The sequence below is a fragment of the Macaca mulatta genome, chromosome 11 (assembly GCF_049350105.2).
Source record: "Macaca mulatta isolate MMU2019108-1 chromosome 11, T2T-MMU8v2.0, whole genome shotgun sequence".
Classification (NCBI taxonomy): Eukaryota; Metazoa; Chordata; class Mammalia; order Primates; family Cercopithecidae; genus Macaca; species Macaca mulatta.
The window spans coordinates 76,499,698-76,526,566 of NC_133416.1; the positions used below are offsets into that span (position 1 = coordinate 76,499,698).

Sequence of the window (26,869 nt, forward strand, 5' to 3'; positions counted from 1 at the left end):
CACCTGCCTTGGCCTCCCAGAGTGCTGGGATTACAGGCGTGAGCCACCGTGCCTGGCCTTTGTGATATAATTTTGTTCTTTGAAATTAACTATAGATTTGCCTTATATTTCTGTAATAGTACCAAATATGTACTGTTGTTTTAATGAAAAAAATCAAAATTGATTTAGAATATTATCTATAGAGGTTTATGAAAACAAGATTTGCCAAAAAAAGTGAATTTGGGACATGTATTTTTATATATTACAAATTATGAAAGAATTCAACACAGCCTTCCTTTGTTTTTGTTTTTTAAAAAAAGCAAAATAGCTTCCCAGGTATAATTCATATTTTTTAGAAAATTAGATTCCGTAAAATTTGAAGGGAAGTATGTTTTTTATAAAATTAAGTATATATGCTTAGTGTATTTTTTTCCAAGTTTTCATTTGTAGATCGTAAAACTAATTAATTCCTTATATTTTAGGATATGTCAGCATATGTGAAGAAAATCCAGTTTAAATTACATGAAAGCTATGGCAATCCTTTAAGAGGTACAATATAGTCTTTTGATTCACAATATCCAAAGTTAAAAATGGCTAGAAAACTAAACCGATAATTTACTATTGTTTTCTGTCTTTAGTTGTTACTAAACCTCCATATGAAATTACTGAAACAGGATGGGGTGAATTCGAAATAATCATCAAAATATTTTTCATTGACCCTAATGAAAGACCTGTGAGTAGCATTAATCTTTGTAAATATAAAATAGATTTCTTTGTAAATATGAAAATGCAATATACTTAATGAATAGGGTTCATTCAGATGTGTTTTATGTAAATTTATGGCACAATGTATCTTGCCATGAGTTAAGTGTTTCATTTTTAAATGTAGTGCCTTTCAAAATCCTTTTTTTTCAAGTATGGAAAGAAAACATATAATATGAACATATATTGGAAAGAAACCATGGAAATCAGATGATTACTGCAGCAAAAATACTTAAAACTATTATTATCATTTGGTTATTAGTAATAAACAAGTTGAGCCCACATGCTGTATAAAATGGTTTTTATAGTTTTTGGTAGTTAAACCCTAAGAAACAGTGTTTTGCTTTTTTAAACTGTCATCAGTACTAGTGCTTCATTTTATATCTTATTTATGAGTCTTTATTTTTATAGCCACTGGCTTTTTCATCTTTTGATCTCTTCTTATCAGATTGTTACTTGATAATGTAAAAAAAATCCCTCCAGGCTTTTGCATTGATCCTTCAGCAAGGATATTAGGTTGTGATATCCTCATTTTAGAGATCAGGATACCAAGGCCAGAGGTCAAGTCACTGCTCAAAAACACTCAGTTAATTATGGTAGAGCTAGTTTTCGAGCCCAGATATTTGCATTCATACCTTTTTCTAGTATTTTTTCTTTTGAGTAAAACTACTAGGCCTTTTTTTTTTTCTTAAGCCCGTAGGGTCAAAACTCAGTAATGGCTCTCACATTCCACATATGTGACTGGGTTTTAACTCCAGTTTCAAGGCTTTCACATTCATCACCATTTTATCTTGTTAGAATCATATCATTCTTTTAGCACCAGACATTTACATTTTAATTATCAGATTATATTTTTTAAACTGTGTATGTATTTTTAAAGGAGCGGAATATCACCTGGACCAGTATTTCGGCAAACCGGTTCCTAACTGGCTGCATCAGAAACACCTGAAGTGCTTGTGTATTTATTTATTTATTATTGTGAAGTGCTTTTTAAAAATTCAAACTCCTAGACGTCACCTTTTGGAGAGTCTGATTCAGTAGGTTTGGAATGAGGCCAGCACCCCAGGTGATTTTGATGCACAGTGAGATTTGGGACCCATTGACGTAGACTTACTCTTCTCTTCCTACGTAGGAATTTATTTAGGCAATCTCTCAAATGAAAATCTAGTTTGGGCTTGCATATCTCCAATGTGGAGAATTAACTTATGTCACTAAGTAAAACATTCTATTCAAGGTTGGGGTAGTTTTAGTTTTGAGAAAGCTGTACTTCGTTACACTTCCCTGAACCTTTTACTGATTACTATTCCTACATTAGTTTCCTTTTCTCATGAGTAAGCATCCATAGCTCATTTAAACATTTTTTGTGTTTTCATGTGATGAAGTTTTTAGATCTCCTACTGTCCATGTTGGCCTTCAGGAAAACACACTTGTTATATTTTGTTGGGCAAGAATTTTTTTTTTTCTTTTGAGACAGAGTTACACTCTGCTGCCCAGGCTGGAGTACAGTGGCATAAACATAACTCACTGCAGCCTCCACTTTCTGGCCTCAAACTCCTTCTGCCTCAGCCTCCCCAGTAGATGGGACCACAGATGCATGCCACCACGCTGTGCTAATTTTTTATTTTCTGTAGAGATGAGGGCTCGCTATGTTGCCCAGGCTGATCTCAAACTCCTGGACTCAAGCAGTCCTCTCGCCTTGCCCTCCCAAGGTGCTGGGATTACAGGCATGAGCCACCATGACCAGCCAAGAAATTATTAAATGTTATATCTGCTATTTGCAAGATGTTGTTTAAGGGACTGAGAAGGATACAAAAATGAGACACTGACCTTATTGAGAATTGTTTATTAGGGAAAAGAGAGCGTAGAATTTAGCAGATGTTGAGAGGGAGAGAGAAGCAGCCCGTGATGTTACTAGAGTACAAACTCTTTTTAACTTTGTAAGATTGCTCTGTTTTCATTTTTATTTTGAGAATATGCTGCCTTACCTCCCTGTCTCCTCATCTGTTACCCCTTATCCCCAGTTGGAAAATAAATCTGTGAAAGAAATCATTATATCCTGTAACCTCATTATGAGACAGCTCCTGAAGTCACTCTTAGAAAGGTAAAACAATATAACCTATTGCACTGCTGTAGTGATTAATCTATTGAATAGATTCCCATATAGATCTACATAGGCCTCAGTTTTATTCTCTAAAAAACATTGTAGTTTTTTTTTTAGTATTATTTAACTATTGTACTTTTTCAATAGTTGGCTCTTACAGAAAATGTCAAATGAAGATTTATTTAAAATGTGTAAGAAAGACAACTTGGTTGGAAGGTAACTTGTGATTTACTTCTGTTACCCAGTAACCTATTATACAGATCAAGCTACTATAAAAAGAATGGTTGTTTCTAAAAGCAAAATGCCAAATTGAGTTTTCATTCCTAGAAATAGGGATTTCTAGGCAAGTATAGGCAGTTTCATTGTTCTAAGAATTTTCAAACAGCACTCAAAATTAGAGACATCTGTCTTGAAATGTTTTTATTGCCTATATCTGCATGAATGCCTCTGGAAGTCTGAATAATAAATTTAGGGAAGGACAGTTTTATGATGTAATTGTAAGAATTTTTTAATTATAAAAGTCAGATGTGCACATGATTTTAAGAGAAGATTTTTGAAATAAATGTGAGTCTTCTGTATTAGTTTTCTGGTACCACAAACTGTGGGATTAAAACAACAGAAGTTGATTCCCACAGATCTGGAGGCTACAAGTCCGAAATCAAGGTGTTGGCCATGTTTTTTCCAAAGCCTTTAGGGGAGCATCTTTCCTTGCCTCTTCCAGCCCCAGATGTTCCTTGGCTTTTGGCAACATATCTCTAATATCTTCCTCCATTGTCACATGGCCTTATCTTTCTCCCTGGTCTCTGTGTCTTCTTCTCTTAGAAGGACACCAGTCATATTGGATTATGGTCCACCCTAATGACTTCATCGTAATTACACCTACAAAGACCCTATTTCCAAATAATGTCACATCCACAGGTACTGAGAATTAGGGCTTCATATCTTTTGCCTGCATTTGTAGTCCCAGTTACTTGGGAGGCTGAGGCAGGAGGATCATTTGAGCTCAGGAATTCAAGACCAGCCGGGGCAACATGGTAAGACCTCATCTCAAAACAAAATATACCTTTTGCAGGGAGGTCACAATTCAGCCCATAACGTCTTCTTTATCCCATCTTTGACCTCTTTTCCAAGAAAACTACTTTTTAACAGTTACCTGTTTTCAATTCATCTAGAAATTACTCACTCCCATGCATTTCATATATTTGAATCCCTAATGTTGGATTTCTCAACTTCAGATAGTATCTTTCAGTGCGTAATGATTATAGATGATCCTTTTTCTTCCTCTTTCCAAGTTTCCTTTTTACATTTTGCTGAAGGAATTTTTTTCAGAAAGGATGCCTGAGAAATAAACTTTCAGAGCCATTGCCCATCTGAAATGTCCTTATTTTTTCTTCATACTTCATTGTTGGGGAGAAAAATTCTAGGCACTAAAGGTAAATATGCTTTCTTGCCTATGAGTGGAAAGAGAAGGCAAGGTCAAGAGGCCCAGCTACCCCATAGCGTTCTTAACTTTGATACTTGCCAACTCTGAGCTTGGAACACTGTAGGGCTTCTGGGAGCTCTGGCTCCCACCTCTGAGGCAGTTTTCTTAAGTTTTCAAGTTGTGGTTTTTCTCTGTTATTGTTTATTATCCTTCTTGGTAGACTCATCTGCTTTCTGTCTGTTCGAGAAATTTGTTAAATTATTTGCTTTAAATAATTTGATATGTAATTCATGCTCTCTTATTTTGCAGATTGTCTGTCTTTACTGTTATTTTAGTAGAATTCTGTGCATTTCCCTCCTCCCCTTTCTACATTGTTAGTGCATCATCTAGAGCCTGGAAGATGTCCTTTAAGTGGGATATTTCCGTTTGCTGAGCCATGTCCAGGGAAATCTGACACTCTATTAATTGAGCTAAATTGTCTTTATGGGGAGTTGATCGTGCTTGTTTAAATCCAGTTGCAAGGAATTTTATATTTTCTGACTTTTTCAGTGTACCGTTCCTTGCTCCCTATTTCGTGACTTTTTTGGAGAATAGCATTCTCTTACAATTATGTTAACTAACTTTTTGGAAAATTATTTGAGGTCTCTGGTTTTCAGAACTTCAACATGAACTCTGATGTTTTCCCAACTAGATTTTATTTTGCTAAAATAATCACACATTGTGCTGCAAAGCTTTTTCCCTTGATGTCTTACTATACTTGTTTTAAAGTATTTGAAGACATGTTGCTCTTCCCAAAGTGAATTATTACTGACCAACTTTTTATTTATTTATTATGTCATTTATGTAATAATCTTATAGATCCCCAAAGAAATTATCTTGCCCTCACTGAACTTTTTCATTCCTTTTAAAAGTATCAAATCTTTTATTCCCCACAGTAAATTTGTAAACTCTAATCTTCAAAAGCAGTTGTCACAACCTACTTGTGTAAGTAAAATAATTCATCTTTTAGTGATTTCTCAGTTTAATTTCTATAGCTTTATCTTGTGTTATTTTTATAGTTTCCTCTCTAGAGATTCTTGAACAGATTCTTCATTAGCCTCTAAAGAATATTCATGTTAGGTAGATATGAATATATCTACTAGGAAAATAAAGGTACAGAAAATTTGGGTGATTTGCTGCAATCAGTTGCAGTTGAAACAAGATCATGAATTTGACATGTATATACTTACTTCAGTCTCTAATTCAGTTTGAAAAATGCCAGTGTCTTGTGATGATAAAAACCATTGCACAGATGTGACATCTGTTTTTATTTCACAGGTAACCCTGTATCATTTGCTAAAGCTGTTTCAATCAGATACCAATGCAATGCTGGGGAAAAAGACAGTGGTTTCAGAGTTCTATGATGAAATGGTAAGAATATTTTATAATGACGGTTTTTTGTTTTTTTTTTTTTTTTTTTTTTTTTTTTTGAGACGGAGTCTTGCTCTGTCGCCCAGGCTGGAGTGCGGTGGCGCGATCTCGGCTCACTGCAAGCTCCCCCTCCCGGGCCCACGCCATTCTCCTGCCTCAGCCTCCCGAGTAGCTGGGACCACAGGCGCCTGCCACCGTGTCCAGCTATAATGATAGTTTCAAAAGCATTTGAAGTTGGAGAACTTTGAAGTTATTGGGTTTTTGTTCATTCTATCCCATTAGATATTTCAAGACCCAACAGCAATGATGCAACAATTATTGACAACATCTCGTCAGCTAACATTAGGAGCCTATAAGCATGAAACAGAATGTAAGTGCCATGCATTCCTAATTCTGAAAAATAATGTATTCTGTAATGGTGAAAGGGTTGTATGATTAGTGCCTTTTAAACTTTAAAAAAAATGATATAGGTAAGTTTTTTAGGTGTTAAAAAACAGTTTGTATTACAGTAGAACATGTAAGAAGGATGTTTTAAATTGTTCCTAAGTAGGACTACTTTCAAGAAGGGTGAAAGCCTCTCACATTCTCTGAAGTACTGTTTGTCTGTTTTATTCCCTAATTACATTTAAGTATAGTTTTTCATTAGTCTTGCTTAGCCTATCATTTTCTGTTGACTAATCTTTGCTAACAAAATCCGTGTGACGGACCTTGCAGAGCGTAATTATACTTTTATGTACTGTGAGCTAGTTTATCTTGTATTTTTGCCGATGTCATTTTACATAGTTTTAGATTAATGCTCAAGTATTGACTACCTGAATGCCACATTGATAATCGGTCATGTTGTATTTTCTCTCTAAGCTGATATGGTCTCAGAATCCTGTACGCATTAATCCGTGCGTCTATTCTCAGTCATTTGCAATTAGCATTTAATATGAAATCTATTTGCCATCCCTGTGTTAACATTTATGTCACTGTTCAGTCATTTCTTTGATCATTCATTCATTACAATATATAGTGAGTACCAGTTACATGCCACGCTTTGTTCTAGGTGCTAGGTGCTGAGGTTGGAGCAGTGTCCGAATCAGACAAAAAGCCCTATCCTCATGGGCCCTACATTCTAGTGGGAGGAAAACAGGTATTAAATAAACAGAACAAGGAAGTATAAGGTAGTGATTAGGTGCTACGGAGACAAAGTGGGGCAGGGAGCATCTTTGGTGGGAGGAGGTGGAGTTTTAGATACTAATACCAAAATATCAGTCAGGAAATGCTTTCTGAGCATTTGGAGACCTAAAGGAGTAAAGGAGTGATCTAAGGGAAAGATGTTATATGTAGAGGGAGCAGTGAGGACGAAGGCCCTCAGGTAAGTGAATGGCTGAAAAACAGCAAGAAGTCCAGTGTGACTAGAGTAGAGTGAACAAGAGGACAAGGAGTGGGAGATGAGATCAGAGAGGTTAACAGGGGACTAGGTCATGTAGGGATTTGTGGGTAACTATGAGGACTTCAGATTATTAAACTGAGATGTGAAGTCATTTTTGAGTTTTGAGCAAAGGAATGACATCAGATTTAACTTCTTTAAAATGTTTAATTCTGTGGGTATATAGTAGGTGTATGTATTTGCTGGGTACATGGGATATTTTGATACGGGCATACAATGTCTAAAGATTATATCCAGGAAATGAGATATCCATCACCTCAAGCATTTACCCTTTTTGTTACAAATAATCCAAATATACTCTTTTAGTTACTTTTAAATGTACAATTACATTATTATTGACTATAGTCATCCTGTTGTGCTATCAAATACTTAATCTTATTCATTCTTTATATTTTTTGTACCAATAACCATCCTTCACCCACCTACCCACTATGCTTCCCAGCCTCTGGTAACTGTCATTCTACTCTGTTTTCTCTATCTCATGAGTTCAGTTTTTGTTTGTTTTTTGAGACAGAGCCTCGCTCTGTTGGCCTGGCTGGAGTGCAGTGGCACGATCTCGGCTCACTGCAACCTCTGTCTCCCAGGCTCAAGTGATTCTTCTGCCTCAGCCTCCCGAGTAGCTGGGATTACAGGCGTATACCATCACGCCTGAGTAATTTTTTTTTTTGTATTTTTAGTAGAGACAGGGTTTCACTATGTTGGCCAAGCTGGTCTCGAACTCCTGACCTCAGGTATTCCACCCACCTCAGCCTCCCAGAGTGCTGGGATTACAGGCATGAGCCACTGTGCCCAGCCTAGTTGTTTTAATTTTTAGCTCCCACAAATAAATGAGAATATATGATGTTTATCTTTCTGTCCCTGGCTTACTTCACTTAACATAATGACTTTCAGTTCCATCCATGTTGTTTGGAATGATAGGATTTCATTCCTTTTTTATAGCTGAATAGTACTCTATTGTGTATATGTACCATATTTTCTTTATCCATTCATCTGTTGATGGACACTTGGGTTGCTTTCAAATCTTGGCTCTTTTGAATAGTGCTGCGATAAACATAAACATGGAAGTGCAGATATCTTTTTGATATACTGACTTATTTTCTTTTGGATATATACCTAGCAGTGGGATTGCTAGATCATATAGCTCTATTTTTAGTTTTTTGAGGAACCTCCAAACTGTTGACCATATTGGTTTTACTAATTTACATTCCTACCAACAGTGTATAAGGATTCCCTTTTCTCTGCATCCTTGCTATTTGTTATTGCCTATCTTTTTGATAAAAGCCATTTTAACAGGCATGAGATGACATCTCATTGTAGTTTTAATTTGCATTTTTCTGATGATCAGTGATGTTGAGCACCTTTTCATATACCTGTTTGCCATTTGTATGTCATCTTTTGATAAATGTCTATTCAGATCTTTTTCCCATTTTAAAATCAGATTCTTAAGGAGTTGTTTGAGCTCCTTATATATTCTGATTATTAATTCTTTGACAGATGGGTAGTTTGCAGATATTTTCTCCCATTCTGTGTGTTGTCTCTTCACTTTGTTGATTGTTTCCTTTGTGGTACAGAAGTTTTTTAACTTGATGTGATCCCGTTAATCCATTTTTGCCTTGGTTGCCTGTGTTTATAGGGTATTACACAAGAAATCTTCGCCCAGTCCAATGTCTTAGAGAGTTTCCCCAGTGTTTTCTTTAGTAGTTTAATAGTTTGAAATCTTAGTCTTTAATCCATTTTAATTTGATTTTTGTGTATGGCAAGAGATAGGAGTCTAGTTTCATTCTTCTGCATATGGATATCCAGATTTCCTGGCACCATTTATTGAAGAGACCATTTTTTCCCCCAAGTGTATGTTCTTGGCACCTTTGTCAAAAATGAGTTCCCTGTAGGTGTGTGGATTTGTTTCTGGGTTCTCTAGTCTGTTCCGTTGGCTTATGTGTCTCTTTTTCTGCAAGTACCATGCTATTGTGGTTACTGTAGTTCTGTAATGTAATTTGAAGTTGGGTGATTCCTCCAGTTTTATTCTTTTTGCTGAGGATAACTTTGGCTATTCTGGATCTTTTGTGGTTCCACATAAATTTCAGGGTTTTTTTTTTTCTATTTCTGTGGAGAATGTCATTTGTATTTTGATAGGGATTGCATTGAATCTGTAGATTGCTTTGGGAACCAGGACTGGTTCCTTCTCTTCAAGGCACTGGGTTCTCTTCTGGCCCAGGGTGTGTCTGGAAATGTCTGGGAGCTAAGGCCTGGGGCCTCACAACTCTGCCCAATGCCCTATCCTACTATGGCTGAGCTGCTATCCAAGTTGCAAGACAAAGTCATCTTTTCACTTTCCTCTCCTCAAGTGGAAGGGAGAGGATCTCTTTCAGAGCCATGAGCTGTGTTGCCTGGGGCTGGGGGAGGAGTGGTGCAAGCACCCTTAGCTGCCCCAGCTGGTGTCTCACTAAGCCAGGTGTCCCCCAAGTCTACTGGTGTCAAGCACAGCACTCGCCTTGCCTAAGAGTTGCAGTCCTTGTGGCCTAGATGGCCTTTCAAGTTTATTTAGGACCCCAGAGCACTTTATCCCAAGGGGGTGAGGCTTGAGGCTTGCCAGAACTCAAGTTTTGACCACAGGGATGGGCAGTTCTCTGGATAGGGCGTGTAAATACGCTTTCTGTGGACGCTAGCTGAGTTCTGCCCAGTGTTGGGAGCACTGTGTTCTAATGCAAAGTCCCCCAATCACTGTGCTCTCCCTCTCTTAAGTGCACAGATTCTCTCTTCGCACTGTGCAGCCGCTGCTGGGGGTAAGGGAGGGGTGGTGTTGGAAATTCAGTACTGTCTTTCCTATCCTCTTCGGCACCTCTTTCAGTGATATGAAGATAAAACCAGGTACTGTGATCGTTCACCTGATTTTTCCTTCTTATCAAGGTGCTCTTTTGTGTAGATATGTGTCAAATTTGGTATTCCTGTTGGGAGGACAATTGGTAGGGGCTTCTGTTCCACCATCTTGCTCCACTTCCTCCCCAAACTAACATCACCCTGGTTCTGCAAAGCAGATGTAATAGAAGGAGAAGTTGTAGTGTGGAGGCTGTCTTAATAATTCAGATTTGGTAGAATGGTGGCTTGGACCAGAGTGATAGCAATGGGAGAAGACATTAGATTTTGGACCTGTTTTGAAAATAGGTACAGTAGGATTTGCTGATCCTTTGAATAATGAGGTATTGGAGAAAGACAAGCAAAGGATGACTTACATGGTTTTGGGCCTGAGGAACTCCAAAAAAGTCATTGCTTTTTACACAGATGGTTTTGCGATTCAGAGTACAGCTTTGACTGGCCAGGTGTGATGGCTCATGCCTATAATCGCAGCACTTTATGGGGGCCAGCGTGAGAGGATTGCCTGAGCCCAGGACTTCAAGACTAGCCTGAGCAATGTAGTGAAACCCCATCTCTACAAAAAATTTTTTAAAAATCTTCTGAGTGTGGTGGCACATTCCTGTAGCACCAGCTACTCAGGAGGCTGAGGTGGGAGGATTACTTGAGCCCAGGAGGGCAAGGCTTTAATGAGCTGTTATCATGCCACTGCATGCCAGACTGAGCAATACAGCAAGATTCTGTCTCAAAAAAAAAAGTGCAAGTTTGGACATGATGGGTGTGGGATGCCTGTAAGACATGTAAGTTGAGATGTTGAGAAGGATGTTGCACACTGGCATTCAAAGAGAGGAGAGGTCTAGGCTGGAGACATAAATTTGAAAGTTAATAGAATTGTAAATTATGAGACCAAATGGTATCATCAAAGGAGTAAGTAAAGATAGAAAAGAGGTCCAAAGAGTGAGAGACATGGGCACTCCAAAATTTAAAAATTGAGGAGATAACCAGCAAAGGGAATGAAGAACAAACAGCGAATATGGAGGGAGAAAAACTAGGTGCATGTAATGTCCTCAAAGCCGAATGAGAAAAGTATATCAAGAACTAGAGAGTGTCTAATACTGCTGGTAGGTCAATTAAGATGAGGGCCCAGTAATTGGATAGAGTAAGATGGAGCTCCTTGATGATCTTAACAGGAGCAGTGTAAGGAGAATAGTAAGGTCAGAAGATCAATTGAAGTGGATAAGAGAATATCAGATGAGATAAATTGGAGACAGACAATATAGACAACTCTGTCTTGAAGCCTGGCTGTAAAGGGGAGGAGAAGTCTTTGAAGCAGTAGCCAAAGCAAGATACGGGGTCAAGAGGGTATTGTTTTCAGGGGGAAATAAACCAGTATATTTGTAGGCTGAAAGGGAGTGATCCAATAAAAGAAGAGGTGGAGGGATGGTAATGAAGTGGGGAGGGAATTGCTGTTTAACAATTAGTGGTTATAGCAGTGTTTTGTTTATATTTTCATAAAACACTTGGTTAGGACTTAAAAGATCTGGGTACTATTTATAATTTTGCAACTTGGGTAGTCATTGAAAATTTGTATGCTTTAATTTCTATATCTGCAAAAAATGTTATGAACATAAAAACAGTTAAGTATATGATCACTTTGAAAAGGTAAAAAGCACTAGTGTGCTTCATTATTGATCACTCTCTTCTTTCTCTCATACCATGAAATGTGCCCATGCATGGTGGAAAATTCTCTTTCAAAATTCAAGTGCTCACATTTTTCTGTTTTTGACAAAACTATTATTTATTTATGTATAACAAGTAGGTATAAATAATGTATTTTGTGAAAAGGCTGTAAATCTGTTTCGATGTGTTAAATCTTATGTATGGAGCTGTATAACCTTGGGAGGTTTTTATCAATAAATTACATTTTCTGTATGATCTTTAGTTCATTTTCTTAACAGTACCAAATCAATAAGGGAGAAAAGTCTAATTCCATAAATGGTGTTGGCATAATTGGTAAGCTTTTGGGAGGAAAACTTAATTTTGATCATCACTTTATAGTACTTACCAAAACAAATTCCAGTTTCGTTAAATATATTTAAATGTTTTTTGAAAATCAGTCAGCCTGTTTTTCGAAAAATTAGATTACTGGCTATCCTGGCTAGGGAGGACTTTCTAAATTTAAAGTGTTAGGAAAAATCACATTAAAAGAAGGATAGACTTTATTAGATATATTTAATTTCTACATTTCAAAAAGGCAAAGAAGAAAAGTTTGCAGAAAATATGGCAAAGAATTAATTTTTTTAATGCTAAAATTGATAAATGGAAAAACATGTTAAACCTCAGTAGATAAATGGGCGGAAGATATGGACAGACAGACAGAATAAGAGATCACCAGTAAATAAAATGATAAAATATTTGGCCCTGCTAATAACTTTAAGAATGCAAACCAAACAGTAATGAATGACTACATTTGTCCTATCAAATTAGCAAAAGGATTTTTTTTTCCCCCTAGAGACAGGGTCTCACTCTGTCACTCAGGCTGGGTTGCAGTGGTGTGATCATAGCTCACTGCAGCCTCAAACTCGTGGGCTCACATGATCGTCCTGCCTTGGCTTCCCAAGCAGTAGCTAGGACTACAGTTACGTGTCACCACGTCTGGCAATTTTTTTTTTTTTTTGTAGAGGCAGAGTTCTCCCACCTCAGCCTCCCAAAGTACTGACATTACAGGCACGAATCACCGTGCCAGCCAGGAATTTTTAATAGTTGTACCGATTAAGAATATGGTAAACTTTGCATTCTCATGAATTGTTTTGTGAGTATAAATTTAGCTTTTTAGGAAAGCTATCTGGGAATGTTAATCAAAGGTCTAAAAAATGTATGTATAGTTTTAACAATTTGAGGGCATATGATAGTCAATATTTAGTAATAATAAAATATCCGACTTAGTGCTTACTATTTGTACTCTTCTGAGTCTGTGTATATATAAACTCACTTAATTCTATAACAACTTTATTAGGTAATATTTAGAAAAGGAAACCAAGGTACAAGGAGGTTAAGAAACTTGCCCAGGGTCACACAGCTAGTTAGTAGTAGAATCAGAACTTGATCCCCGGCAGTCCTCAGAACTTAGGCTCCAAAAATTTAATAGTATTTTTATAGAGAATATTTATTATGGAGTATATTGGAAGTTTATTTAAGCACTAATGATCTAGCTTTTTAGTTACTTCTTCAAGAAGTAATAAAAATGATAGTGAACACTTACTGAGAGTTTACTATGTACCTGTCAAGCACTTTCCCTTTCTTAACTTGTTGAATACTCTAAATAATCCTAGGAGGGCGATACTATGACTAGCACCATTTTGTAGGTAAAGACTCTAGAAAGATTTGATAACTTGCCCAAAATTACCCAGTAGAGCCTGCATTTTAAACCCCAAATCTGTCCGCTTAATTAATAAGTTGTAAAAAGCCTGATAGTCTGTCTCCTAACCAGTAATTTGAACTGACTTTGTAAAAGTAGTAATTCTTTGGATTTGTTTTCTCGAAATTGAGACTTCATTGGGAAATTAAAAACAGAAACTTTTCTTTTTTTGTGTAAGCATTTAACACATAGGAAGCAGAACACTGGAACAAGCTAAAAGAAGTTTTAAAATGTTTTCCCCCAGGATCTCATTGCTAACTAACTCATGTCTTCTTCCAAACATCTAGTGCCCTTCGCAGTCTTACAAGTTGTCAAAAATAAAAGTATCATGAATCAAACAACATGAATCTATGTTACATCTACAGTGAATGCCGTCCTTCTGACAATTGAGTTAATCAGGTCTCCCTGGCTAGTTTTAAAACTACCACTTATAGCTATACAGGACTCCTTGTTTTTATGCTGCTTCCTGGGCCTGTATGCCCACTTCATTTACCTAACTCCTTTCTCATTGTTTAAAATTTAGTTTAGATGTTACTACTGCCAAGCAGCCCCCCTTCATAAAACTCACCCTTTCTACTTGATTTGAATCCAATCTACTCTTGTCGTTCCCTATGATTACCTCATGACATTAGTGCATTTTTTTCTTACCTGTTTCCTGCCTCTGTAGCCCAGCATCTAACAAAGTGCATATCATTCAGTGTGTTTTTTAAATTGATGTGGGGAGAGAGAGGGTACAGGGGAATACAAATTTCTGCATAGTAAAAAGCACTGGGAACAAACTCTAAAGACTGACAAGCCATAGAAAATGTACTCATGTCACACATGACTAGTTTCTTAACATACTGTAGTCCCCCTTTATCTGGAGAGGACACGTTCCAAGAACCCCAGTGGATGCCTGAAACTGCAGATAGTACCAAGCCCTATATACTGTTTTTTCCTATACATATATACCTATGATAAAGTTTAATTTATAAATTAGGCACAATAAAAGATTAACAATGATAATTAATAAAATAGAATTATAACAATGAACTCTAATAACAGTTATGTAAATGTGTGCTCTTCCCCCACCCCACCCCCCAAAAAATCTTATTCTACTGTACTCACCTGTTTTCAGACCGCTGTTGACAGTGGGTAACTGTAAGCATGGAAAATGAAACCATGGATGAGGGGGGACTACTGTATAAAGCTGTATATAGCTCTTATGAGTCAATAAGAAAGGCCAATAACCCAATAGGAAAATGAGCAAAGGGAAAACAGATCATCTGTAGAAAGGGAGAAATGTCTCAAACATTATAAAAAAGATGAGTCAGCCCCAGTAGTAATAAGATGAATGCAAATTAAGACTACACTGAAATACTGTTTTTAACCTTTCAGGTTAGGTAAGACCAAAAAGTTGATGCAGTAGGGAAACAGACACAATGCTAATGGGATTATAAATTGGTAGATCCTTTTGAGTTGCTTAACATTATTCCAGAATTACAAGTACATATATATTCTTTTCTAGGAATTTATCCTACAAATATACTAAAATGATTATTCACAGCATACACATTATTGCATTTTTTGTAAAAGAAAAAATGGAGATACTCTGAATGTACATCAATGGGGGCAGACTAAATGAATTGTGTATATCCATTCAATTAGGTCCTCTGTAGTCATTAAAAAGAATAAGACAGCTCTGTGTTATAGGATGAGCTTCCACATATAATGTTAAGTGAAACAGCAAGGTGCAAAACAGTGTGTATAGAATGATACCACTTGTGTTGGGAAGAAGAAGAAACTGCACTTGGGTATATGCTTTGTATATCAGCAGACTATTTCTGGGAAGATATCAGAGAACCCAACAGTGATTATTTCTGGGAAGATATCAGAACCCAACAGTGATTATCTCTGGGAAGAAGCACTGATTGATCGTGGCAGGCTGGGGAACAAGTGTAGTAGAAGGGCATATTTTTTCACTATCTACTGTTTTTAACCTTTTAATTTGTAATCTTGTATGTACTACCTATGTATAAATACAATCTTTAAAAGAATGAAAAGAATTACGAAGTAAAATATGAATTGTTTTGGCAGTCACTAAAAGCAAGTCGCTAGCAATGAGCAAAATAAGGAGAGAACTCATTAATATTTATTGCATGTTTTTTATGTGTTAGATGCTTTACATATAATTACTTCATGTAATCCTTGTAAATCCTCTGAGAAATACCTAGTTTTAACTGTATCATATAGACAAAGAGATTGATGGAGCCTTAGAAATGTCAGTATTCAGCTAATAAGGGAGCAAGGGTTTATTTGAACTCAGGTCTTTTCTGATTCCATAGTTGGGTTTTTTCCCACCAAAATATAAGTATACTTTAATAGCGAGCAGCAGCAGTTACCAAAAATGTCCACAAGATGGAAATGTTAGACACAAGAAGATATTTTTCTTTGTAAAACATCATGCTACATATCCAAGTGGCATATTTAAATAGATGTGTCCTGTTTTGCAGTAATGTTTCTTTAGTACTTTGTCCTGGATAGTTTCAAATATCATTTAATGTTTCTCTGTTCTCATAACAATAGTTGATAGGGCTTTTTCTGTACCAGGCAGTATTCTGGGTACTTTGCATAAATTAATTCATTAAGTCTTCTTAACAGGTTGGGTGTGGTGGCTCACACATGTAATCCCAGCTGCTTAGGAGGCTGAGGTGGGAGGATCACTTGAACCCAGGAGTCAGAGTTTGCAGTGAGCCAAGATCACACCACTGCACTCCAGCCTGGGTGACAGAGTAAGATCCTGTCTCAAAAATTTTCTCAACAAATAATATTATGAAGTATTTGCCATTATCATTTCTGTTTCATAAGTGAGGAACATAGGTGAAGTAGCTTACAGTGTCACAACTCGTAAGTTGCAGAGCTGGGATTCAGCTTTTAGCAGTTATTCCTACCTCTTTGAAAAAAAAAAGGTATTTGCTTGTTTTGATAGTGTGATTTTGTTTATAAAAGTCTCACCTGGGCCGGGTGCAGTGGCTCACGCCTGTAACCCCGCACTTTGGAAGGCCAAGGAGGGTGGATTGCCTGAACTCAGGAGTTCGCAATCAGCCTGGGCAACATGGTAAAACCCCTTCTCTACTGAAATACAAAAAATTAGCCGGGCGTGGCAGCATGTACCTGTAGTCCCAACTACTCGGGAGGCTGAGGCAGGAGAATTGCTTGAACCTTGGAGGCAGAGGTTGCAGTGAGCCGAGATTGTGCCACTGCACTCCAGCCTGGGCGACAGAGCGAGACTCCATCTCAAAAAAAAAAAAAAAAAGTTTCACCTGTATATAAATTTAAGAATACGTGTAGTTAGCACTTCTCTCCTCCCCCCCGGCCACCTCCTTTAAGACAGACTCTCACTCTATCGCCCAGACTGGAGTGCACTAGCAACATCTTAGCTCACTGCAACCTCTGCCTCCCAAGTTCAAGTGATTCTCATGCCTCAGCCACCAGAGTATCTGGGATTACAGGTGTGCACCACCACGCCCTGCTAATTTTGTATTTTTGGTAAAGACAAGATTTTGCCATGTTGGCCAGATTGGTTTCGAACTCCTGGCCTCAAGTGATCCACCTGCCTTAGCCTCCCAAGGTACTAAGATTACAGGCATAAGTCACTGCACCCAGTCACCTCTTATTAGCTGATATATCTTGGGTTTGTGTGCCCCCTTATTTCAATCTTAGTATGTGTATGGAAAAAAGGACATTATGTCTTAAAATTTTAACTGTGAGTTGGTGATCAGAATTTCATTTTTAGTTGTAGTAAACATCTTAGATCCTCTCTTGGGAATTCAGACATTCTTCCCCTACCCCAACCTACATCCATGTTTAATGTTGTAATTCTTAAGTTATCCATATTTCATTATGGAAACATTGTCGCCAGGAAATGCCATATTTATTACCCTATCATATATCTTAAACATGTGAGAAAAATACTTTAGTAAAATATTTGTTTTCTTTAGTTGCAGAGCTTGAAGTGAAAACCAGAGAAAAATTAGAAGCTGCTAAGAAAAAAACAAGCTTTGAGATTGCAGAGCTTAAGGAGAGATTAAAAGCAAGTCGTGAAACTATAAATTGTTTAAAAAATGAAATCAGAAAACTTGAAGAAGATGACCAAGCAAAAGACATATAAACAGTTCTCATGAGAACTTGGTAGTAAGCTAAACTGAAAATAAGGTGGGCTTCACTGGAGAAATGGACTTACTGCAAATGCTATGACGTTTCTTAGAGGAACTTCATATATAGCTGTTGACCATGAATTTCTCAGCAATAGGAATTTGTACTATTTAAGCAATCTTTAATGGAAAGTACATGTGTAAGAATGGATGCATATACATTTTTACCATTTTACCAGCCCATTTTAAGGAAATTCTATGATATTAAGCGCAATTTTAAAAAATGTTTATTGTAGTATATGTATAGCTTATTACCCTTTTGACAGGCATCAGCATTTCATTATAAAGTATTACTTGTACAAATTTTGTACTTCTCTAGTAGTTAGAATTAGTGATAAACTTAATGTATATATTTAATTTCTTCAAGTTCTTACCTGCCCCCACCCTATCTTTTTTCTATATGATGTGTCCAGTAAGTAGTCAATAAATGTAGTTTATTGATCCTATTTCTCCCTCCTGATCTGTTTCTTCCTCTTTGAAGACTTTCTGGAACACCCTCAATACAATTAAAGTATCTTTATAGTATTGTGACCTCACATCTCTTATTGGCACTCATTGTCGCATATAGAAGCTCTTTGATGGTAAAGATTATATCGTAAGTTTTGTTCTGCCTATCACAGTGTCATTATTCTTCACATACAAATGTATTAATTCTTAGGGGCCAGGCACGGTGGCTCACGCCTGTAATACCAGCACTTTGGGAATCCAAGGTGGGCGGATCACCTGAGCTCAGGAGTTCGAGACCAGCCTGGCCAACATGCTAAAACCCCATCTCTACTAAAAATACAAAAATTAGCCGGGCATGGTGGTACATGCCTGTAATCCCAACTACTTGGGAGGCTGAGGCAGGAGAATTGCTTGAACTCAGGAGGCAGAGGTTGCAATGAGCCGAGATCACGCCACTGCACTCCAGCCTGGGTAGCAGAATGAGACTTCATCTCAAACAAACAAACAAAAAAAGTTAAATATTTCATAGAGACATATGGGAAGCAGCTACAGCTGTGCATTAGCTTCATGCACTACTCCCACCCTCTCCTCTTTAGCCTCTTCTGTTCAAATCCACACAGCAAGTCCTCTACTTTTGGACTCATCTAATTTAACATTCATTAATACCTAATCTTTAAAGGTATGTTGGCTGAACCATCTTGGCAACCTAGGAACAAAAATACTTTCTTATCTGTCTGCCCTGATGGATTGGTTACTTTTTACTTTGTGGCTTTATTTTTTAAAGTTGTGACTTTTACAATTATTATGGAGAATGTACAAAGGCCTCTGTGGTCTGAAATTTCGGCCAGAGCCCTCTGAGGCTTGGTACTGGTACTTTTAATTGTGCCAAGCATCATTCATTTTTCTCTGCACCTTTTATCCCCATGCCTACCTACCAGGCTCATCATGCTAAGATTCCCCACACTACAGCATAGGACCTGGGGATAGATCAGGAAAATGGCATGAGGGAAAGCCCCATTCTACTTGAGGCGTTGGCACAGGCAATCATTATTCTAGTTAGCCCCCCAAGAATGTATTGGTTCATAAAACTAAAGTCCATGTAGGTAGGTCTGACTTTATGCATATGCATACAAGGGTTCAAAATATGTGCTCATGGCTCAATCTTACTCTACTGGCTCTTATTTCTTTGTTGGCTTTAATCTTGGTGGGATTTCACTGTGACATTGCAAAGAACTCCTATAACTCAACAAAAATTTTTTTAATGGGCAAAGGATTTGAACAGATTTCTTGAAGGAAGGTATCGAAATGGTCAATAAGCATATGAGGAGATGCTCAGCATCATTCATCATTAGGAAAATGTGATTTTATAACCACAATGAGATACCACCTCACATCCACCATTGTGGCTATAATTTTAAACAAAATACCCAAAAAAGTTGGGTGAGGATATGGAAAAATTGGAACCCTCATATATTGCTGTTGAGAATGTAAAATGGTTTAGCCACTTTGGGAAACAACTTGGCAGTTCTTCAAAAAGTTAAGCATAGTTATCCAATGACACAACAATTCCACTCCTGGATATGTACCCAAGAGAAATGAAAACATTCACACAAAAACTTGTACATCAATGTTCATAGCATCATATATGACTGCCAAAAAGGAGACAATTCAAAATGTCCATCAACTAATGAATGCATTTTTTAAATGTGGTATCTCCATATGATAGATTTTCCCATTCTTTTATAAGTAGAAAGAATATTTATTTCCCAAGGGATAATTTATTCATCTAGACAATAAGAAGAATTAAAGAAACTCAGCTAATTAGGCCGCTCACTTCTTTAAAGAAGATCAAAGTATTAGTCTCGTTTTTTCTAACCAATGTAGGTGGTTGGTGCTGTTATTCATATTTTACAGATAGGAGATTAAGGAACTATAGCTTGGTGTTGAGTCAACCAGCAGTGACTCAGATGAGTAATCTGCTATGGGCTTTTCTGTCTCATTAATACTTAATTCTTATGTTCAAAGTGTTAGCATTTTTAATCGTCTGTTGCTCATGACTAAATACTTCTCAAACCTCCTTCCTTTAACTAATTGGAGTAACTTAATATATCAGATATGAACATCAGGTAGCATAAATGCAAAACACTGCAGATAAAAATCTTGCTAGCCTTTAATAACATGTAAGAAAATTCTAGTGTTAATTCTATTGGATGGAATGCTAAAGCATAGATATTTGAAATCTCTTTACAAAACATTTCAGGTACCTGTTCCTTAGCATTACCACTAATGTCTTCAGTTTTGTTTTGTTTTGTTTTTTAATAATAATAGATTTCAAGCTCTTGAGATCGAAACCAAGCAAAATGACTGGGCATGGTGGCTCACACCTGTAGTCCCAACACTTTGTGGGGCTAAGGATCTCTTGAGGCCAGGAGTTTGAAACCAGCCTAGGTCACATGGTGAGACCTGGTCTCTACAAAAAAAAAAAAAAAAAAACACACACACACACAAACAAAAAACAGAAAAGTTGGCCAGGTATGGTGGCATCCACCTGTAGTCCCAGCTGCTCAGGAGGCTGAGGCAGGAGGATTACTTGAGCCCAAGAGTTTTTGAGACTGCAGTGAGCTATGCGTGGGCCACTCACTGCATTGCAGCCTGGTGACAGAGCAAGACCTTGTCTCTTAGAAGAACAAAGAAAGAAAATGAGATCATACAAGTACCAGCTAGGAAAAAAAAATGAGTAAATTGCTTCCCCTCAACCCAGTCCCTGCCAACAATTGATAAAGAAATGGAAAAAAAAAAAAAAGTAAATATTATTTTATTGGAGTTGGAAAGTACAATGCAAAACCCAGATATCATAAAGTTTTGGATCTCAAATTTGAATGAGTTTAGGAATCTCCTGAGAGTTGCTAAATCTGGGGAAAGGGGATGGTAGGGGGAATAGGAAATACAGATGAAACAAGATTGACCGTTGCTAATTATTAAAGCTTGATAATAGGTACATGGGAATTTATATTATTTTCTGTACTCTTATGTATGCTTGAGATTTTTCATAAACAGGGTTTTAAATAATGTCAGAGAAAACCATGTTTTCTCCCTGAAGTCAACTGATGAAGAATAAGTCAATCTTATCTTGATCTTACTGGATCAGCACACTGTCTCACAAGATAACAGTAGCTTCCAATTGCATGGTTAGCATGTTTACTTGTATGTTTTATTTTAATAATTCTAGCAAATTCTTCAGTGCTGATCATTGAATGTAATAGAAGTTTGGAAGAATGGATGGGAGAGAGGAAAAAATAAAGGGGGCAGTTAGGGAAGGAGAAAGAAAACCCCTTAGGGAGCTTCTTAATAGTTTAGAGTACAATAGTAAAGACATTTGATTAGGTCTAGAACAGAGCTCAGGAATTTGCATTTGTACAAGGCATCCAGGTGATTTGAGAAACGGCATAGTGGCACAACTGCACAAGTTGTATTACATGAAATGCAACACTTCTAGATGGAGACAAAAAATAAAAATAGCCTAAAGGAAAACTGGGACATATATGTGTCTAAAGCTTTAAGACTAAAAGAATTATTATAAATCATTAAGGAAAACGAGCCACTGGCAAAAGCAAAAGACTTGAACAGGTAGTTCACTAAAGAGGATACAAAAATAACCAATTTTATGCTTCATCTCACTAAATCTTAAGAATATACAAATTTAAATAGCAAGTATTTCTCATTCATGTAGGATGAGATAAATGGTGCAGATAAATTGATAACAGAGAAGACACCACTGATGATACCAACAGAGAGAACAGAAACAGGCCATCTGAAAGATGGAGATAGTTTTTGTTTGTTTGTTTGAGTCTGAGTCTCACTCTGTTGCCCAAGCTGGAGCATGGCAGCCTTGACCTTTCTGGCTCAGGTGATCCTCAGACTAGAGGCCTGCACCACCATGCCCAGCTAATTTTTGTATATTTTGTAGAATTTCACCATATTATTGCCCAGGCTAGTCTTGAACTCCTGGGCTCAAGCAGTCAGCCCAAGTGCTGCGATTACAGGCATGGGCCACCATGCCTAGCCTGAGATAGAGTATCATTTTTTATCTGAAATTCAAATTTAACTAAACATACTCTATTTTTATTTGCTAACTCTACTTTTTAAATTCTAGACTTAAAAAAGCAAAGCAAAACAAAAAAAGACAGTGATAGCAAGAGAGTGAGGAAACAGCTACCCTCATACAATGATGGTATTATAAATTAGTTCAGTGTTTTTGGAGGATAATTTAGGAATATCTGCTAAAAGACTCTGAGTCAATAGTTTCACTTTTAAAATTCACATTTGTTTACTTTTTTTTATTGAAAGCAAGTAGAGTTTTAGGAATATGTTATTTTCACAGAAGGAAGAAGGGAAAAGGAAAAAAAATAAGAAAAAAGAATGTATTACTTATAACATTTATCCAAATATGCAAGATATGCACAAGAATTTTCACTACAGCATTATTTACAATGAAAAAATAGAAAAAAATTGGAAGCAAGGCAAATGTCTGTCAATAGAAGCTGTATAAATTATGATATATCATGATACAATGGAATCCTCTGTGGTTGTCAAAATGAATAAAGCAGATCTATGCACTTTGTTGGTAGGGGAGGGAAGGTAGTTTGAAAAACAGTGTTTATAATTAAATGTTTGTACGTAATAGTAAGCAAATAAAAGTAACTTGGAGGAATGAATCATCACCAATCCTAACAGGAAGAATTATAGGGACTGTAACTATCTTCATTATGTGTCTAAATATTTAGCTTTTAAAAAAATAAGAATGCATTTCCTTTGAGTGAAAGAGAATAAAAGTAGTTTAAAAATTAAATGAAAAGGAAAAACAGATGTCTTGATTATCGGAACATTGCCTCCTATGATGAAGTATCATATAACAGTTCAAAGAAATTAAACATGACCTGTAAATGATGTAAGGGACCAGGGCCAGGACTCCTTCAGGAACTTTATTGAAGGGACTTATGGGTAAAGTCCTTGCTCTTCAGTGCATTGTCCAGTGAACTGGGATAAATAACATTATGATCCTAATGTAAAAATAAGCAGTTAAACGTATGGGTTTCATCTGTATCCTGCCCCAGTCTGGACTCTCTGATCTGGCTTTTAAATTATTCTTAGTTATTTTTACTTAAGATAAATTTTAACCAATTGACCACCTAGATTTCAGTAGCCTTATGTAATGTGCCTCATGTCAGTCCCCAACTCTAGGTAGCTTTCCCCAGTCTCCACCCTAGCTGTTTACTTTTCTCACTTTCACTGGCTATCCTGAGTTAACTGTTCTCTACTCTCAACAAGGCTTCATTGCTCTTTAGTAATTCCTTAGTCTACCCTTAGTAAATTCTTCATTGTTGCTGTCTGAAAATTTCCAGTCTACTGAATCACCAGTCTGCTTATTCACTAAATGAATAGAGTCATAAAGCTGGGAGCTAATCATCTAACTTAATTCCCTCATTTGATAAGGGAGTAAAGTCATGAAGAAATTAAATGACTTTCAGAGTCACACAATCTGTTGGGACCAGAGATTCAATTTTTATTCAGCATTTCCTGACTGAACAGTCATGGTACAGCTCCCCCAAAGCTTAGAGAAGAGTGTGCAAACTGGAAATCAACTGGGAAACAAACTTTCCAAGAAAGAAGGAATCTGTAAGCTGAGGTTTACTGTTACTGAGGTAGTCAAATTCCTATTACTAAAATTTTGGCTCATTCTCCCACCAGTTAATCTGGTTAAATCATGTTCTCAAAATTAATGAGAATTGTCACTCCTATTTGGTTTAATTACATGCATGAATTGAAACCACGAATCTATTTACTCTTATTCTGCACATCAGCAGATGATCTCAGTTCTTACATCATTGAGATCACTGATGCTATTCAAATTGATTCTGTAAACTTCCATCCATACAAAGTTTCTCTTTGTTCTCACCAAATCCTGCTTTCTTTCATCTCCCTAAATGTTCTCCCCATCTGTAATTTTAATTCCAATTTATACTATGTACTACTGCAAGTTTATAATTAGGGGAAAATAAACTTTCCTGAGCCTCAGTTTGTTGTGGTAAACATACTACCTACCTCACGGAATTCTGTTTAAGAGTAAATGACATAGCACATGTAAAAGCATGTTGAATGGTAAGAATAAAGAGGATAATAATGCTGGCCATCTGCTAAAATCCTTGATGAAATACTAACACACCAAATCCAGCAACATAAAAAGGATAAAAAGTCCCATTAGCAAGTGGGATTTATCTCAGGAATGCAAGGTTGGTTTGGCATATACAAATCAACAAGTACACATATACTATTATGAGCTGAATTGTGTCCCTCTTCCAATTCACATGTTGAGCCCTAACCCCTAGTACCTCAGACTGTGACTGTTTTTGAAGATAGTGTCAAAGAAGTAATTATAATCATTAGGTTGGGCCCTAATCCAATACGACTGGTGATATAGTTAGGCTGTGTCCCCACCCAAATCTCATTTTGAATTGTAGCTCCCATAATTCCCACTTGTTGTGAGAGTGACCCAGTGGAGGTAACTGAATCATGGGGGCTGGTTTTTCCTGTGCTGTTCTCATGATAGTGAATAAGTCTCATGAGATCTGATGGTTTTATAAAGGGTAGTTTCCCTGCACATGCTCTCTTGCCTGCCACCATGTAAGACATGCCTTTGCTCATCTTTCACCTTCCACCATGAGGCCTCCTCAGCCATGTGGAACTGTGAGTCCATTAAATCTCTTTTTCTTTATAAATTACCCAATCTTGGTATGTCTCTATTAGCAGCATGAAAATTGACTAGTGTCCTTATAAGAGGAGACTAAGACACAGACACTCATGGAAGGAAGACTATGTGAAGACACAGGGAGGAGACAACCATCTACAAGCCAAGGAGAGAGGCCTCAGGAAACTAATCCTGCCCACAACTTGATCTCAGACTTATAACCTCCAGAACTGTGGGAAAATAAATACCAAATACCCATATGTGATAGTTTGTTATGGCAGCCTTAATGAACTAACATATACACTATATTAATAGAACAAAGGACAGAAAATACACATGATCATGTCAATAAATGCAGACAAATCATTTGACAGAATCCAATACCCCTTTATGATTTAAAAAACACTAAACAAATTAGTAATATAAGAGAACTTCCTCAGTGGGAAGCATCATATATAGTGGTTAAAGACTGGATTCTTTCCCCATAAGATCAGGAAAAAGATAAGGATGTTCACTCTTTCCACATCTATTCAACATTGTGTGGGAGGTTCTAGCCAGAGCAATTTGGCAAGCAAAAGGAATAAAAGTCATCCAGATTAGAAAGGAAGAAGTAAAGTGATCTCTATTTGGAGATGACATAATCTTGTACAAAGAAAACCCTAAGGAATACACACACCAAAAAAAAACCCTAATAGAGGTAATAAATGGATGCAGTAAAGTTGCAGGATGAATGATTATATACAAAAATCAATTATTTCCATACTCCAGCAATGAAAAATCTGAAAATAAAAATTAAAAAAACAATTTCATTTATAATAACATCTAAAACAATAAAATACTTAGGAATATAACACCTAAAGTGCACTCAACCAAATAAAAAAATAGACAAATTGACCGGACACAGTGGCTCAAACCTGTAATCCCAGCACTTTGGGAGACAGGGTGGGTGTATTGTTTGAGCCCAGGAGTTCGAGACCAGCCTGGGCAACATGGCAAAATCCTGTCTCTACTAAAACAATACAAAAATTAACTGGGCATGGTGGTGTGCACCTGTAGTCCCAGCTACTTGGGAGGCTGAGTTGGGAGGATCACTTGAGCCCAGTAGATGGAGGTTGCAGCAAGTCAGGATCATGCCACTGCACTCCAACCTGGGCAACAGAACAAGACCCTGTCTCAAAAAAAAAAAGACAAATTGATCTTCATCATTAAAAACTTTTGTGCTTTGGCCGGATGCGGTGGCTCACGCCTGTAATCCCAGCACTTTGAGAGGCCGAGGTGGGTGGATCATGAGGTCAGGAGATGGAGAGCATCCTGGCTAACACGGTGAAACCCTGTCTCTACTAAAAATACAAAAAAAAATTAGCCGAGAGTGGCGGTGTGCACCTATGGTCACAGCTACTCATGAGGCTGAGGCAGGAGAATTGTTTAAACCCGGTAGGCGCAGGTTGCAACGAGCCAAGATCGCACCACTGCACTCCAGCCTGGGCAACAGAGCGAGACTCTGTCTCAAAAAAAAAAAAAAAAAATTGACAAAAAATTTGAATATACATTTCTCCAAACAAGATATTCAAATGGCCAATAAAAATATAAAAAGATGCTTAATATCATTTGGAAATACAAATCAAAATGATGATAACACTTTACATCCACTAGAATGGCTGCAATAAAACAGACAGACAATAATAAGTGCTGATTAGGATGTGGAGAAATTGAAACTCTCATATATTTTTGGTAAAAATGTAAAAAGACGCAGCTGATGTAGAAAAAGTTTCAGAGTTCCTTAAAATGTTAAACATAGGCCGGGCGCGGTGGCTCAAGCCTGTAATCCCAGCACTTTGGGAGGCCGAGAAGGGCAGATCACGAGGTCAGGAGATCGAGACCATCCTGGCTAACATGGTGAAACCCCGTCTCTACTAAAAAATATAAAAAACTAGCCGGGCGAGGTGGCGGGCGCCTATAGTCCCAGCTAGTCGGGAGGCTGAGGCAGGAGAATGGCGTAAACCCAGGAGGCGGAGCTTGCAGTGAGCTGAGATCCGGCCACTGCACTCCAGCCTGGGCAACAGAGCGAGACTCCATCTCAAAAAAAAAAAACAAAAAAATAGAGTT

General features: G+C 37.3%; 1 protein-coding gene across 2 annotated transcripts in view; it reads left to right on the forward strand.

The window, feature by feature from the left end:
- Positions 1-26,869, forward strand: part of YEATS4 (YEATS domain containing 4) — a 58,121-nt gene that overhangs the window by 5,894 nt on the left and 25,358 nt on the right. The window contains exons 3-7 of one of the 2 annotated variants that reach the window (XM_015152237.3): positions 462-528; positions 618-712; positions 5,583-5,675; positions 5,958-6,045; positions 17,359-18,102. In XM_015152237.3, coding sequence (XP_015007723.1) covers positions 462-528; positions 618-712; positions 5,583-5,675; positions 5,958-6,045; positions 17,359-17,528 — 513 coding nt within the window. In that variant the 3' untranslated portion in view covers positions 17,529-18,102. Of the gene's footprint in view, positions 1-461; positions 529-617; positions 713-5,582; positions 5,676-5,957; positions 6,046-17,358; positions 18,103-26,869 lie in introns of those variants that run through there. The other variant, XM_077954706.1, reaches the window with a different exon arrangement.